Genomic DNA, 16,029 nt, shown 5'->3' on the forward strand with positions numbered 1-16,029 from the left:
CAACAGCAATCCAGGTAACGTTAGCCAAAGGGTCAGAGGTTCCAGGTGAGAGGAGAGTCGTCAGGAATTCCGGGTCAAAACAGGCAGGTACGGCAACAGGTAAGCACATAGGAGCTGAAGACAAGCCAGCAACTTGTTCAGGGGATGAGGCCAGTTTAAATAGGAGAGCCAGTCCTCTGATTGGCCACAGAGCTGTCACGTGCACGGCCGTGCGCGCGTCCACGCACACGGCGCGCCGCTGTACCGCGCATGCGCGCGCACATATTGCGCCCGGACGTGCGCCCGTGCCCAGTCGCCCCACGCATGCGCGGGAACTCAATGGAGCCGGGAATGGAGCCCTGACAGTCACGTTGGGACAGGCTCCCGTCTTCTCTGGATTCCCAGATTCAGTTGAGTCAACTGGTCAAGTCTTCACTGGTGTGGTGGCTGATGTCTCCGGTGCTTCGGGCCGGGAAGACATTTCTGCCATGTCACTGGACAGTGGTCGCGACGGATGCCAGCCTCTCCGGCTTGGGGGGCGTTTGGGGCACCCAGTCAGCCCAGGGGCGCTGGACTCAGGAGGAGTCTCGCCTGCCGATCAATGTTCTGGAGCTCCGAGCACTCAAGCTGTGCCTTGCCAGGTGGTCCCTGGAGCTGCAGCTATGGCGATCTCTCTTTTGGTTTGCTTTATATGATGCTGGATCTGCCGTCATCGATTCCTTTGGAGCCTAGATGTTATGGTTTATCCATGCTTATTTTGACCTCTTTTTAGTTAAAGAGGTCAACCTCTTCTGGTAAGGTGCCATCCATAAGCACTTTTATTTGCGGTGATTATTTCCTTTATTTTTGGTGGAGGTGGAAGTCTGCACAGAACTAGTGGATACATCCTGCAAGTTTTTTCTCACTGCTGTTTGGACTGTTTATTGCACATTATTGTCTACGATCTCCCTTAATAAGGAGTCTTGCACTTTTGATGGACATTAATCTTTCTTATAGTATTATTTTTATTAATATGTTTTATTATTTCATTCACTTATGATTGCTGGTTACTTAAAATAATTTTATCTTGACCAATTGGTTATATAATTAATCTAATTGCTCAATTTTCCTAGCGCATACGTTCCTTTTTCACATATTCACGTCATTGCAGGAATTCTTTGCAATCACTTGGACTGCAGCTCAGGTTATACATTATCTATATATACACTATTATTTAATTTAGGTTTGGTGCGAGATCTTACCCCCCACTGATGGACCGAGGCCTGTTAGGCTCGGTGGTCTCTACCATGCTGCGTGCACGGAAGTCTACCTCACGTAGGGTTTACCAACGTACGTGGAAGGTCTACATCTCTATGTGTGAGGAGATGAAGTGGCACCCTCGTTCATACGTGGTGTCTAGGATTCTGCTGTTTTTTACAGCAGGGAGTGGATCAGGCTCTCGCCTTGAGTACGGTTAAGAGTCAGATTTCGGCTCTGGCCGTTTACTTTCAGCGACCCTTGGCGGCGCACTCCTTGGTGCGTACGTTTGTACAGGGGGTCCGACATGTGGCTCCTCCGGTGCGCCATCCACTACCCCCATGGGACTTGAATTTTAGTCCTTTCGGTGCTTCAGGATGCTCCCTTTGGGGACATCCGAAAGACGCTTTGTTGACTCTGTCACAAAAGGTGTTTTTTTCTGGTAGCGATTACCTCGATCAGACGAGTATCTGAACTGGCGGCCTTGTCTTGCAAGGCTCCCTATTTGGTCATCCATAAGGATAAGGTGGTGCTGGTTCTCCCGAAAGTGGTTTCAGCTTTCCACATTAATGAGGACATTGTTCTTCCATCCTGATGTCCTCAGCCGAAAAACCAGAAGGAGGCCACTTTACTTTCCCTGGATGTGGTTCGGGCCCTACAGGTGTACTTCTCTGCTACGGCTCCGTTCCGGAAGTCGGACTCACTGTTCGTGTCGGTGGCTGGTCCCAGAATAGGTCTGGCAGTCTCGTCGGCCACCATTTCTGGGTGGATACGACAGATTGTGCTTCAGGCCTATGCCCTGAAGGGGCGTGCGCCCCCCTTTCGGGTTACGGCGCATTCGACCAGGGCAATCGGTGCCTCTTGGACTTTCCGGCATCAAGCCTCTGTGTTACAGGGGTGTAAGGCAGCGACCTGGTCGTCGATCCACACTTTTTCAAAGTTTTACAAGGTGGATGTGTGTGCATCTTCTGATGCCTCCTTCGGCCGCAGGTGTTACAGGCGGCAGTTTATGGTTGGAGTTTCTCCGTTGAGCAACTCCGGTTTTGTTTGGGGTGTAACCTGGTTTGCTGTGTTATTTTCCCACCCCTCGAAATTTTTTGACACTGCTTGGGGACGTCCCTACTGTCAAAGGATGCTGTGTCCGTCTATGAACGGAAGAGAAAATAGGATTTTTGTACTCACCGTAAAATCCATTTCTCGGAGTTCATAGATGGACACAGCACCCACCCCTCCTTTGTTTGTACTGCTTGTTACGAACTGAGGCTACTAAAGCAGGGTGTGGGTTATACCCCGGAGGCCACGCCCCCTGGGAGGAGCTGCACTAAGGAATGTGTTGTTAACACTTAAAGTCCTTTTTTTCTGCCTAAACTCTCCTAAAGGGAAGCGGATATAACCCTACTGTCAAAGGATGCTGTGTCTGTCTATGAACTCCAGAGAAATGGATTTTACGGTGAGTACAAAAATCCTATTTTTTTACTGAGGTGCTCTGTCTGTGTTGGGCTGTGTGTTTCACTGTGTTTTCTGCACATGTACGGCCGCCATTTTGCCAGAGCCGCGGTTCTATGCATTCGGCGGCCATTTTACTGTAGCCCGCATGCTGTTTTGTGCATGTCGGCGGCCATTTTAGAAATTCTTTGGCCTCTAGTGCCTGAAATAACGGCGCGCACACCGCGGCTTCTCTCTGAGGGAAACGACACGGCACAGCAGCACTCTCTATCAGCTCTGCTCAGCGGTACAGCCTGTCCTGGGCAGTGAGTCCCTGGGGTTCCGTGCTCTCTATTTTAGCCTGGAGGGTGACCGGTGGGTCCCGTTTTTGGGTCTGTTTACTAAGGTGGCAAAACATTTTTGTGGTGGGCAGCATGGAGTCTGAACCACCAGGGCCCTCATGTGATGCATCTTCCACACTCATGCCAGAGTTAACCCTTAGTGCCCCTGCTCCTGTGGCCTCGCTGGATGCTGTGACGGCAGTCCTGGAGGCGTTTGTTGCCAGGATGGAAGCGGCTAGTGGCCAGAAGGGGGGTAAAAAGCGCCCCCTCCCTGAACCTGCTTCTGGGGATGTGTCTGACGCAGAATTAGGTGCTGCTTCTGTTTTTGACCACACTTCCGTCATGTCAGAGGATGCAGACTTAACCCACCCGGACAGTGAGGATGATTCTGCTTCAGGGTCAAAGCAGGATAAGGAATTTGTGGGAGCTCTTATCACTGCGGTGCGGGATACTCTAAAACTTGAGGATTTGGCGGAGGCATCAGACATGCCGATCCCTTTTGGGTTCCGCAAGCCTCCCCGCACTGCAAAAGTGTTTCCTTGTGTTCCGTATCTGGACGACTTGTTATACAAGGAATGGGATCGGCCGCAGAAAGCTTTTGCTGTACCAAAGTACTTTGCGGTCCGTTACCCACTTTTTTTTTAGGAAATCCTCCCCAAAAGGGTATGTCCTCCGTCAGTGGGACCCCCCTGTGTCCAGGCTGAACAAAGCTACCACGTTGCCTGTGGAAGGGGCTCCCGCCTTTAAGGACCCCGCAGACAGGAGAGCTGAAGCTGTGGCCCGCTCTTTATTCACAGTGGTGTGGTCCGCAGTGAGATCGGTTTTGGCCGGGACTCTGGTGTCACAGACTCTTACCGAACGGGCTAAGTCCCTGGTGCAGGAGCTGGAGGCGCAGGGTGCTTCTGAGACCTGCGTTGACCTGGCCGACCAGTTGGTCCAAGGTCTAAAATTTGTCTGTGAGTCAGCCCTAGATACGCTTCCCTTGCTTTCCAGGGCCTCCGCCTACGCGGTGGTACTACGCCGCCTTGTGTGGCTGAAGTGTTGGTCTGCGGACCAGTCCTCTAAGAAGTCCCTGGTGGACTTACCCTTTATGGGTGAACGGCTTTTTGGGGCTTCCCTGGATGACATCATAAAGGATGCCACAGGCGGTAAGAGCACTCTGCTCCCGCAGTCTGGGAAGGGAAAGGGCCCTCATTTACTACCCCAAAGCGGTCTTTTCGCTCGCCAAGTGCGACAGGAAAACGTTTTCCGGGTGCTAAGACGTCCACTGAAGAACAAAAGCGCACCTGGTACAGCAAGCCCAACAAGCCTGCCTCCGCCTGAAGGTTTGCCCCTGCCCACAACACGGGTGGGGGGCCGGCTTTGCGAATTCTCGGCTCGGTGGAGGTCTCTTCTTTCCGACCGTTGGGTTTGCGAAGTAATGTCCTCTGGGTACAAGATAGAATTTCTCTCTTGTCCGTCAAACAGATTTTTTTCCTCCGGGGCGCCTGAAGGATCTGTCAGGGGCTGTCCAGGATCTGCTGGTCAGGGGAGTGATTGTGCCGGTTCCCTCACAGGAACGCTTTCAGGGGTTTTACTCCAATCTGTTTGTAATCCCCAAGGATGGGGACCGTCCAGTCCTGGACCTCAAGGCCCTCAATTGCTTTGTCAAAGTACAAAAGTTCAGGATGGAGTCGATACGCTCAGTAATGGCGGCGCTCCATCAGAGGGATTTCCTAGCATCCTTGGACATCAAGGACGCGTACCTGCATATCCCCCTATGTGCAAAACACCAGAAATGTTTGCGATCGGAGAGGACTACTTTCAATTTGTGGTTCGGCCTGGCCTCGGCACCTCAGGTTTTTACCAAATTGCTCGCCCCGATCCTGGCCCTGCTGCGGCAGCGCGGGATCGCTATTGTGGGATACCTGGACGACCTTCTTCTGAGAGCTTCCTCAAGCTCAGAGTTAGAAGAGGACGTGTCTATCACCTGTCGGACCCTTCGGGAATTCGGTTGGCTACTGAATATACAGAAGTCAGTACTAGTACCATCTCAGCGGCTGGAGTATCTGCGGTTGGTCCTGGATTCTTCGGAGGCAAAAGTTATCCTCCCAGCAGAAAAACTGCAGACTCTGCACTCTGCGGTGCAGCGGTTGGTGATCCACAAATGGGTGTCGCTTCGCTTTTGCATGCGAGTACTGGGTCTGATGGTGGCCTCTTTCGAGGCAGTCCCGTATGCCCAATTCCACACTCGAGTGTTACAGAAGGAGATTCTGTCACGATGGAACAAGCTTCCTTCGTCTCTGGATTACCAGATTCGGGTGAGTCGACTGACCAAGTCCTCCCTAGTGTGGTGGCTGACATCTCCGGTACTCAGGAACGGAAAGTCGTTTCTGCCGTGTCACTGGACAGTGATCACAACGGATGCCAGCCTCTCCGGGTGGGGGGGTGTCTGGGGTGTCCAGTCAGCCCAGGGGCGTTGGACTCAGGAGGAGTCCCGTCTTCCGATCAATGTACTGGAGCTCCGAGCGATCAAGTTGTGTCTCTTCAAGAGGTCCCCTGCAGCTTCTTCCTCGCCTGCTACGCAGGGTGGAAGCCGAGGGGATACCAACAGTCCTGATCGCCCGGATTGGCCGCGCCATCCCTGGTACGCGGACCTGGTGCAGCTGGTGGCAGACGTTCCTTGGCGTCTACCCCTGAGAGAAGACCTGCTGTCACAAAGTCCTATCTTTCACCCTGCTTTACAGTCGCTGGCTTTGACGGCGTGGGTGTTGAGAGCCAGGTGTTGAAGGACCGAGGCCTGTCGGGCCCGGTGATTTCTACCATGCTACGGTCACGGAAGTCCACATCACGAAAGATTTACCATCGTACATGGAGGGCCTACATCTCTATGTGTGAAGAGATGAAGTGGCACCCTCGTACATACGTTGTGTCGCGAATTTTGCTGTTTTTACAGCAGGGAGTGGATCAGGCTCTAGCCTTGAGTACGGTGAAGAGTCAGATCTCGGCTCTAGCTGTCTACATTCAGCGACCCTTGGCATCGCACTCTTTGGTGCGTAAGTTTGTGCAGGGGGTCCGGCATGTGACCCCTCCTGTGCGGCCTCCGCTACCTCCATGGGACTTGAATTTAGTTCTTTCGGCGCTTCAAAAAGCTCCGTTTGAGGACATTCGGGAGATCCCCTTGTTGACTCTGTCTCAGAAGGTCCACTACCCCCATGGGACTTGAATTTTAGTCCTTTCGGTGCTTCAGGATGCTCCTTTTGGGGACATCCGAAAGACCCTTTGTTGACTCTGTCACAAAAGGTGTTTTTTCTGGTAGCGATTACCTCGATCAGACGAGTATCTGAACTGGCGGCCTTGTCTAGCAAGGCCCCCTACTTAGTCATCCATAAGGATAAGGTGCTGCTGCGACCGCAGCCATCATTCCTTCCAAAGGTTGTTTCGACCTTTCACTTTAATGAGGACATTGTTCTTCCATCCTTATGCCCTCAGCCGAAAAACCTGAAGGAGACCACTTTACATTCCTTGGACATGGTTTGAGCCATACGGGTGTACTTGTCTGCTACGGCTCCGTCTCGGAGGTCGGACTCACTGTTCGTGTCAGTGACTGGTCCTAAAAAAGGTCTGGCGGTCTCGTCGGCCACCATTTCTAGGTGGATCAGACAAGTCGTGCTCCAGTCCTATGCCCTAAAGGGGCGGGCGCCTCCCTTTCAGGTCATGGCGCATTCGACCAGAGCGATTGGTGCCTCTTGGGCTTTCCGTCATCAAGCGTCTGTCTTACAGATTTGTAAGGCAGCGACCTGGTCGTCAATCCGCACCTTCTCAAAAAAAATTTAAGGTGGATGTGAGTGCATCTTCGGATGCCTCCTTTGGCCACAGGGTTTTACAGGCGGCAGTTTAAGGTTGAAGTTCCTCCGTTGAGGAACTCTGGTTTGTTTGGGGTGAAGCCTGGTTTGCTGTGTTTTTTCCCACCCCTCGAAATGTGCTTGGGGACGTCCACTGCTTGGGGACGTCCCTAAGGTCAATGATGCTGTGTCCGTCCATGAACGAAAGAGAAAATAGGATTTTTGTACTCACCGTAAAATCCATTTCTCTGAGTTCATGGACGGACACAGCACCAACCCCTCCTTATTTGTACTGCTTGTCTACGAACTGAGGCTGGATGCTTCCAGAGAGTGGGATGTACCCGGGGGACACGCCCCCATGGGAGGTGCTGTACTTAAAAGTGTTTTTAACACTAAAAGTGCTGTTTTTGTCTGCCTAGTCTCTCCTAGAGAAAAGGTACATAACCCTAAGGTCAATGATGATGTGTCCGTCCATGAACTCAGAGAAATGGATTTTACGGTGAGTACAAAAATACTATTTTTGCTCCAGGGTCCACATATGACTGGGCTGTTTTGTGGTCTCACTCACAGTGGACCAGGCAGACAGCTACTCCAGCTATGGTTGTAGGCCTGTCAGGAACGCACCAGCGGGTCCTCGCATGGACGGGTAAGTACTGTCCCTACTGCCTCGGTGGGTTGGAACAGCTGGGCATTCCTGGGATTAGGGTGTTCTCCTTTCCTTCCTTTCCCTGCTCTGTCACATTTCCCCTTATACTCGTAAGGGCTCGCTGCCTCAGCCTTCTCATCCACATTGCGGTGCTCTGAAGCCATTATTAGTATGCCTGCATTTTCTATTACATTTTCCCATTGGTGGCCATTTTGTCGTGGCCGCAATGTGGCGCAGGTTGATATTGCGGGCGGCCATTTTCTTGTGGTCGCGCCCTTTTTTTCTTTCTCTGAGGGGTCTGGCGGACATTTTTGTGTGGATTTCTGGCATCTGGCCTCTAGTGGCGGCTTCCTGAACGGCGCACAGCACTACTCTCCTCACAGACAGATTTTCCTCACACACACGCTGTGTACAGAGGGCGGGCGGTGGCGCTGAGCAGTCTTTCTGGGTTGGTGAGTCCCCTGGGTAACCCCCCCTCGGTCAGTGCAGCAAGGAGGGCAGGCTTTTTCAGGTCTTGAATTGGTCCCTGAGAGCTGTCTGTGGTGTTATGGAGCCAGTTTCTGGTCCTTTTCCCCCCAAACATACCAGAGGTGGCAGCTGATGCCCCTGCGGTTCCCATGGACACTTTGTCCGCAGTCCTGAAATCATTTGTTGCTAGGGAAGAAGCGGCATGCGGGCATATGGGGGGGTAAAAAGCACCACCACCCCCCACCATCTCCTGGGGATTGCGCTGACTCAGACCCGGGCCTGGCTGCGGCACAGGACCCCTGTTCTGGGTTGTCAGAGGATATGGACCAGGACCTTCTTGTGAGCAAGACCCCTCGCCAGGGTCAGTGCAGGACAGGGCACTTGTCAGTGCGCTTATCAATGCTGTGAGGGACTCCCTTAAGCTGGATGGTGCAGCTGCGGCGTCCACGGAGGGGTCAGTCCCCATAAGGAATGGGGAAAGCCACAGAAGTCCTTTGTGGTCCCTCAGCACCTGGCCGTCCGTTACCCTTTTGAAGACCGCCTCTTGAAAAAATGCCCCCGCATTTGTTAAAAAGCTATATTTTTGTTTTTTTTATGATACTGGAGCTTTTAGTTGACTAAAATGCAACTAAAAGAATACAAATGACTAAAATGACATTTTAGTCAAAAGACTATGACCAAAATTGAAATGTGATGTCAACATTAACATGGTTTCACTACAATTTGAGGCTTAGACTAGGGCCTTCTGATTCCCCTTTGGACAGATACTGCAGTAACTAATAATTAGGTTTGTAATGTGGGTTAGTTATAACTACCGTATTTATCGGCGTATACCGCGCACTTTTTTTCCCCTTAAAATAATACCCCGCTTCCCGCGCTCAGTTTGAACGCCTCCGCCGACGTATACCGAGCGCAGTACACTCGGGTATATTCGGCCAGGCTTTGTTTCGCTCGTAGTCACGCTCTGTGACGTTTATGCGTGAGAAGCCGAGCGTGGCCGAATATACCCGAGTTTACTGCGCTCGGTATATGTCGGCGGAGGCGTTCAAACTGAGCGCGGGAAGCAGGGATTCGACTCTGAGACAGCGCGGGAGAAGCCGGGAGGACACCACCAAGGCCGCAGCCGGACCGGACAAGGACGCCGGTCAAGACACCAAAACTGTAAGTATTAAAATCTTTTTTTTACAGGAAAAACTGGTCTACATTAGGGGTGCGCGCTATACGCCGAAGCGCGCAATACCCCGATAAATATGGTATATACAGTAAGTTTAGGTTGTATAGATCCAGTCTGGCACTGCATTTTCTCTTTGATGGGCACCGGAATCCAGATATTGTCACATTATACTGTTGCGTAAAGGAAGATTGGACACTAGCAAATAAAATAAAATTGTTGGTCAACCCAGTAGGGGCTACTGGTAAATTCTGGTCCATGTGGGAATCTGTCATGTATGCATGTGTTATATATTCTTACATATGAGATTCCTCCTATCATGATTCCATCACTAGCTTTGCTGGTTTGTGTTTTTTGTATTTTTGAAAGTATACATATATATTCTTTTTTTTTTTATGTATATGGTTTAACCCCTTTTTATACATGTTTTTCAATGTTTATACTACTTTACATTGGTATGCGATTAACTATCTCCCGCGACATTTTGACATTTGTATTGCATATACATGTATATGTGCTTTGTCTAGGTGTGCATGTGTCTCCTTTAAAAGATCATCCTATTTGCACACAGTGTGTTAAACATTTTTATTTAGACAGGTAATTGATTTTTACCCGTCTTTTTTTTTTTGATTGGTTCCAGCCACACACTTTGGTCTATAAATTAGTATGCATACCTGGTGATAGTCAGCAATGATTAAACACTTTGTGTGAAACGCGTCTACTGAACAGTGTGGAACCCTCGTGTGTCATGTTTTTTAAACCTTTGACTCTACAATAAACCAACACATTTTTCTTCATCTCTGGATGTGCTGCCCCTTCTCTTTGCAGCCCAGGAGGAACCCGCCTAACTTTTTTGCTTGTGTCCCATGGGGTATGGACATCTTTCCTTTTGGATTGCCACGCCCGACCACACTGAACGGGATCTTTGGGGCTGGTCTGTTAATAAGACCTTTTGGGCACTGGTTTTAGTATTGTGGCACTTTCCAGACCTGTATGTACTTGTAAAAGTTAGCCACTGATCAATTTCCCATTGATGAAGACTGCACTTGGATATTCCCCAAGGTGCTGGCCCTTGTGGGCCAGCCTTATTACATTCTCAGGGTATCACCATTGTGGGATATTTCGACAACCTCCTGCTGAAGGAATAGTTGTTACAGGTTCTGGCAGATAAAATAGCCTTTACAATCAAGACGTTTCAGAGGTTTAGTTGGGTGATAAACCTTTGCCAGGCGAAACCTCAATCTCTACACTCCTAGAATCTGATGACTTTTCTGTCCAGAAGTCGTTCAACACATTGCTGTTGCATCTGATGTTTACAGACTCCTGGTCCCTATACCCATATAAAAAGACTGAGGGATGCCGAAAGTGGATCTCTTGGCCTCCAGACTCAACAACGAACTAGACAGTACAGGGAACCCCTAGCTGGTGCATTGAATACTCTTGTGTTTCTGTGGCATGATGTGACCCTGATCTGTGCCTTTCTTTCCCTGACATTTCTTCCTTGTCCCAGACAGACAGATTTGGCACTCTGACCTGATGAGACTTCTGGCAGACTTGGGCTCTTCTGGATCATCCAGATCTTGTCTCAACTGATTTACCACCCTGCTTCATGGTCGTTGGCTTAATTTGGCTGTTGAAACCCAAGTTCTGAGAGACGGAATGGTTCTCACAATGCCAAAACTAGAAAGCATACTTGCTGCAAAGTCTATTACTGCGCATGGAAGACATACTTAATTTGGTGTGAGGTGAGAGACTTTAATCTGAATAAAAAGAACATCCTGGTCTTTTTAGAAATGGGTCTGGACCAGCATTTGGCCCTTAGCATCATGAGGGATCAGGTCTCTGCACTTGCTATCTTGTTCCAGGCACCACTCCCATGTGGCTGTCTGTCTGTTTGCTCTCCGGCGACTGTGGGATCTAAATTTGATTCTATTGGCCCTTTTAAAATCACATTTTGTACCTATTCTGTAAATCTTTCTACTCTCACAAGGTTGCGTTCCTTGTTGCTATCTTCTCTGTGAGGTAAGTATCTAAGCTGGTGGCCTTACCCTTTAAAGAGCATTTTCTGGTATTACACAAAGATGAGGTGGTGTTGAGACCCAGAAATTCCTTCCTGCCTAAGATAGCTCCAGACATTCACCTCAATCAGGACGTCATCCATCCAGTCTTTGAGCTAGGAGAGGCTATCCTCAGCTGGCCTTTCATTTCGTTTTTGCCAACATCCAATCGTCCTGTAGGCAGCAGTATAACCAGACAGTATATGACTTCTAGTGAGTACAAAAATCCTATGGCAGGTTGATTTAATTAAAGGGAAATCAACTGTTCATTTTCAAAGGGAAACTTCCCCAGAGTTTAGTGCATTAGGTGATGCCCAGCTGTATGCTTATTTTCCTTGGACATGATTGGGTATTCTTTGCAACTTGCCTTGAAAAGTGAAGTCTGTTTACTTGCTGAACAGCCTATATGCCTTTAGTAAATCAACCGCTTTAAATATCTTCTGCACTTGGGTACGTACAAAGGCGCTGGCTCCTGTATGCTAGCCTTACTACATTATCAGGGAATCCCCAGTGCAAAAATCCTGTGTATGATTTCCTGGGGAAATATGTGCTTAACGCAGAATTTCAGTCACCCAACTCACGTCCTTTGATCCCAGGGTGTCAGTGACACTCTCCATCACAGCCTGGGCTCACAGTATTGCTGGACTGTTGAACCTGCTGTTCCAATTCACTACCCAAGAACTGCTTTTTCCATGCATTGCTGAGGAAGGACTTTAAAATCATCAGATCAGTTTGTAAGATTGTAAGGGGGCAAAGGGGGCTTTTTATATCAAAAGTATACGTTTTTCAAAATAACAAACCTGTCATAATTACCTGCTCTGTGCAGTGGTTTTGCACAGAGCAACCCCATTCATTCACACAGTGCAGCTTGGCCCTGCTCCCTACTCCTCCCCTCATTTGCTCACTGGCTGTGATTGACAGCAGCAGGAGCTAATGGCTCCCGCGGCTGTGTAAACAAATGAGGGAGACACTGCTCTCATGCACATCGCTGTGTCGAGATCAGGCTCAAGTAAATATAAGCGAAGGATTATATTCAAAAGGATTTTTTACCTTCATGCATAGAATATATTAACCACTTAAGGACCAGCCTCCGCAGTTATGTTACTGCGGCAGGTTGGCAAACCTGGGCGAGCCGTTGTAGCTTTACGGCCGCTTTAAGAGCACTAGGGGGTAGAGAGGAAATCACTGCTCAAGGATACTGATCAGGAAAATCTCACCACCTGATCCGAAGCCACGGGTGCTGGCAATGCATAGGATAATGCAAAATGAAGAAAGGATTTCTGGACAGCCGCACTCCTAAACTAGTTGCTTTTAGTGTAAAACAAAAAACACAGGATACATGCCACAGCAAACGGGGTACATGCTGACGCGTTTCACACCAAACCTTAGTGCTTAGTCATAGTTTCAAGCTATGACTAAGCACTAAGGTTTGGTGTGAAACGTGTCAGCTTGTACCCCGTTTGCTGTGGCATGTATCCTGTGTTTTTTGTTTTAAAAAAACTGGTCTCACGATTTGATTACGATTATCTGGTCTTTGTTTCGATCCTGCGATGCATCACGATTACTGACGAGCTCCCACTTCCGCTTGGGTTGTCTAGGCGGCCATTCCTCGCTGCAATCTTCTGGAACACCTCACAGGTCCCAGAAGCTTGCCTGGCTATGCAGGACAGTGCAGTGAGACATGCGCCCCCGGCTATGAAGCTGCAAGCTGTCTAGGCTGGATGCCCACAGTAGTATTGCCAGCACCGTAGACAAGTAGGGGAGAGAATGGAGGGTTTGGGTGGCCATGTCGCTGGATTGTAGCTGCTGACTTTAAACCACTTAAGACCCGGACCATTATGCAGGTAAAGGACCCCGCCCCTTTTTGCGATTCGGCTCTGCTTCGCTTTAACTGACAATTGCACGGTTGTGCAACGTGTCTCCCAAACAAAACTTGCATCCTTTTTTTCCCACAATTAGAGCTTTTTTTGGTGGTATTTGATCACCTCTGTGGTTTTTATTTTTTGCGCTATAAACAAAAATAGAGTGACAATTTTGAAATCAATATTTTTTACTTTTTGCTACAATATCCCCCAAAAATATATAAAAAAAAACTTTTTTTCCCCTCAGTTTAGGCCGATACGTATTCTTCTACATATTTTTGGTCAGACACATGTTACAAAAAACAGGAAAAGGCTCTGACGCATTTCACACCGTAAGAAGGTGCTTAATCATAGCTGATTAAGCTACGATTAAGCACCTTCTTACTGTGTGAAACGTGTCAGTTTTTCCTGTTTTCTGTAACATGAAGTGACTGTATTGGATTTCATCTGCTATACAAGATATGAATAAAAGATGCCTTCAACAGTGTTTTTTTCCTTCCTAGTAATAAATAAATAATGCCATAAATGTATCCCCTATTTTGTAGATGCTATAACTTTTGCACAATAAATATACGCTTATTGCAATACATACATATCGGCCTAAACTGTGAATAAATTTGTTTAAAAAAAAAAAAATGGGGATATTTATTATAGCAAAAAGTAAAAAAATAAATATTGTATTTTTTTTTGTTTGTTTATAGCGCAAAAAATAAAAACCGCAGAGGTGATCAAATACCACCAAAAGAAATCTCTATTTGTGGGGGGTAAAAGGACCTCAATTTTGTTTGGGTACAAAATGCCCTGGTCATTAAGTGGGAAAATCGTCTGGGGGTGAAGTGGTTAAGGTAAACAAAATCTGCCTTTAGAACCACGTTAAGATGTTTGAATTAAGATCTGTTATGGTTATCGGTTGATTTCCTTTCAATAATTGATGTTTTCTAATTCCTCTTAATTGGATGTAGATGTTGCGATCATCTCTCGCGAGGCAGTAGGATACGCTCTGCCTGTGTGCTGTGCAGCGAAAGTACTTCCTGAAGATGAGTAGGATCACCGAGGATCATGATCCATCAGATGGAGACAAGTTAGACTTTAACAATTGTATTCTATTACATTTTTGGTTTGGAGTTTAATACCACTTTAGGTTCAGCTGACTTGTTTTGTATGTTGCCTAAGTGTGAGAAAATTTTAGGCATTTTTGGTTTAAACTATGCAGATATTGTTTTTTTTTTTCCAGTAAAGTTGTACTGAATTTTCTTTGTATGCCTGTTTTTCTTATTCTCATCACACACACTGGCTTTGAGTGCTAGGAGATGTGTAAATGGGTTGTACAGTCATAAACTTGCTTTTGGTAACTAAAGCTTCTCTATATATCGTTTTTTTTAATTTTAAGCGTTGCATCATATATCCACTTGACCTCTGTAATATTTTACCCCCTCCATGACTAGGCCATTTTTGCTATTTACCATTGCGCTGCTTTTACTGAAAATTGTGCGGTCATGCAACACTGTATGCAAATGAAATTGTATATCATTCTTACAAACAAAGACGAAAACATTTTTTTTTACTTTCCTCTATAAAACATACCGTATGTTTCGCTCCATAAGACACCCCCCCCCCCCCCCCTAAAAAAACGGGGAAATGTGTGTCCGTTTTATGGAGCGAATACTGACCAGGAGAGCCGATAAGGGGACCTTTCCGACGGCAGAACGATGCCCTATGCATCTCTCAGCCCCTGCCAAAATCCTGTTTCTCCCCTGCCTTCAGCTGCTACAGGGAGAGAAACAAAACGCGATTTTATATGCAAATTACGCTCACACCTCAGCATGCAGGTGAGCATAGGGGGCATGTAGAAGTGATCGCAGAGGAGGGGTGCAGAGTTGAATGGGAAGGAGGGGTTGGAGGGCAGAGGTTAGAAAATGAGGGGTTTGGGGGACAGAGGTTAGCAGATGAGTTAGAGGGGCAGAGTTTTACTGAGAGGGAGATAAGAATACAGCGATTAGTAGAGAGATTTCTTCCACTGACACCAATGATGGGGCATTGTCCCTCCTCCCTCTAAATAGGTATTTGACTTTGGGGTGTCTACTTTCCAAAATGGGGTCATGGGGGGGGGGGATTGGTTGTGTAAGCTTGATATTACAGGGCCACCGAAACGGAAAGGTAGTGAGGAAGTAAAATCACAATTTCTCTTCCGTTCATGGACGGACACAGCAGCAATTGACCTTAGGGGTATTATATCCTTCCTTCCAAGAGAGACTAGGCAGAAAAAACAGCACTTCAAGTGTTAAAACACTTTTCAATACAGCTCCTCCCAGGGGGTGTGGTCCCCCGGGTATAACCCACTCTCTGACTCAGCAGCTTCAGTTTTTTTCTGCCTAGCCTCAGGAGTAGACATGGCCTTCTGGAGTCCATGTACTTTTTTTGCTTTTATTTTGTTTTGTTCCTGCATTTTTGTTCCTGATATCTTCTATCAACTGCCGACTGGGTGACAGGCTGGATCTTGATCCTTGTAGAGTCCCCCCATGCTCGGCCATCGAGCGTGTGCCGGCCCTCAGCTGAGCTCTGGGTCGTCCACGACATGCCCCGTTGCTCCAGGGGTGGCCGGGGAACTACATGTTCCAGGGCACACATATGACCGGTCTTTATGGCTTTGTCGCAGTGTGTCTGGCCGACAGCCATGCCGTTTAGCGGACGTTGATTCTGTCCGGAATGCCTCCACCCGGTGGTCGCAGGATGGGTAAGTAGTGGCCCCTTGCCCTGGCAAGGTGGTATGGCTGGTGCTTTCCTTGGGGAGGTCGAATGAGGGTCCACCCTGCTTTCCTCTCTTTCTTCCTCTCCCTCCTTCCCCATGCTGGGTGGCGGCTGTAAGGGGGGGGGCCCTCCTGGGGTTCTGTCACTACCGGGGACCGGTGTACTGTAAGGTGCTGTTGTTTTTGTTGGAGGAGTTGCTGTATGTGCTGGGCTGTGTCTTTCTGCTGTGTCACTGTGTGTTTTAAACACGCGTATGGCCGCCATTTTACCGC

The 16,029-nt window shown here is 48.3% G+C and overlaps 1 protein-coding gene across 8 annotated transcripts in view; it reads left to right on the forward strand.

Moving 5' to 3' along the window:
* TDRD6 (tudor domain containing 6) overlaps window positions 1-14,366 on the forward strand; it is a 115,135-nt gene extending 100,769 nt beyond the window's left edge. For all 8 annotated transcript variants that reach the window (XM_040348451.1, XM_040348454.1, XM_040348455.1 and 5 more), the window contains one exon: window positions 13,972-14,366. In XM_040348451.1, coding sequence (XP_040204385.1) covers window positions 13,972-14,054 — 83 coding nt within the window. In that variant the 3' untranslated portion in view covers window positions 14,055-14,366. The remainder of the gene's footprint in view (window positions 1-13,971) is intronic.
* Window positions 14,367-16,029: the final 1,663 nt, after the last annotated feature.

The sequence above is a fragment of the Rana temporaria genome, chromosome 4, assembly GCF_905171775.1.
Source record: "Rana temporaria chromosome 4, aRanTem1.1, whole genome shotgun sequence".
Taxonomy (NCBI): domain Eukaryota; kingdom Metazoa; phylum Chordata; class Amphibia; order Anura; family Ranidae; genus Rana; species Rana temporaria.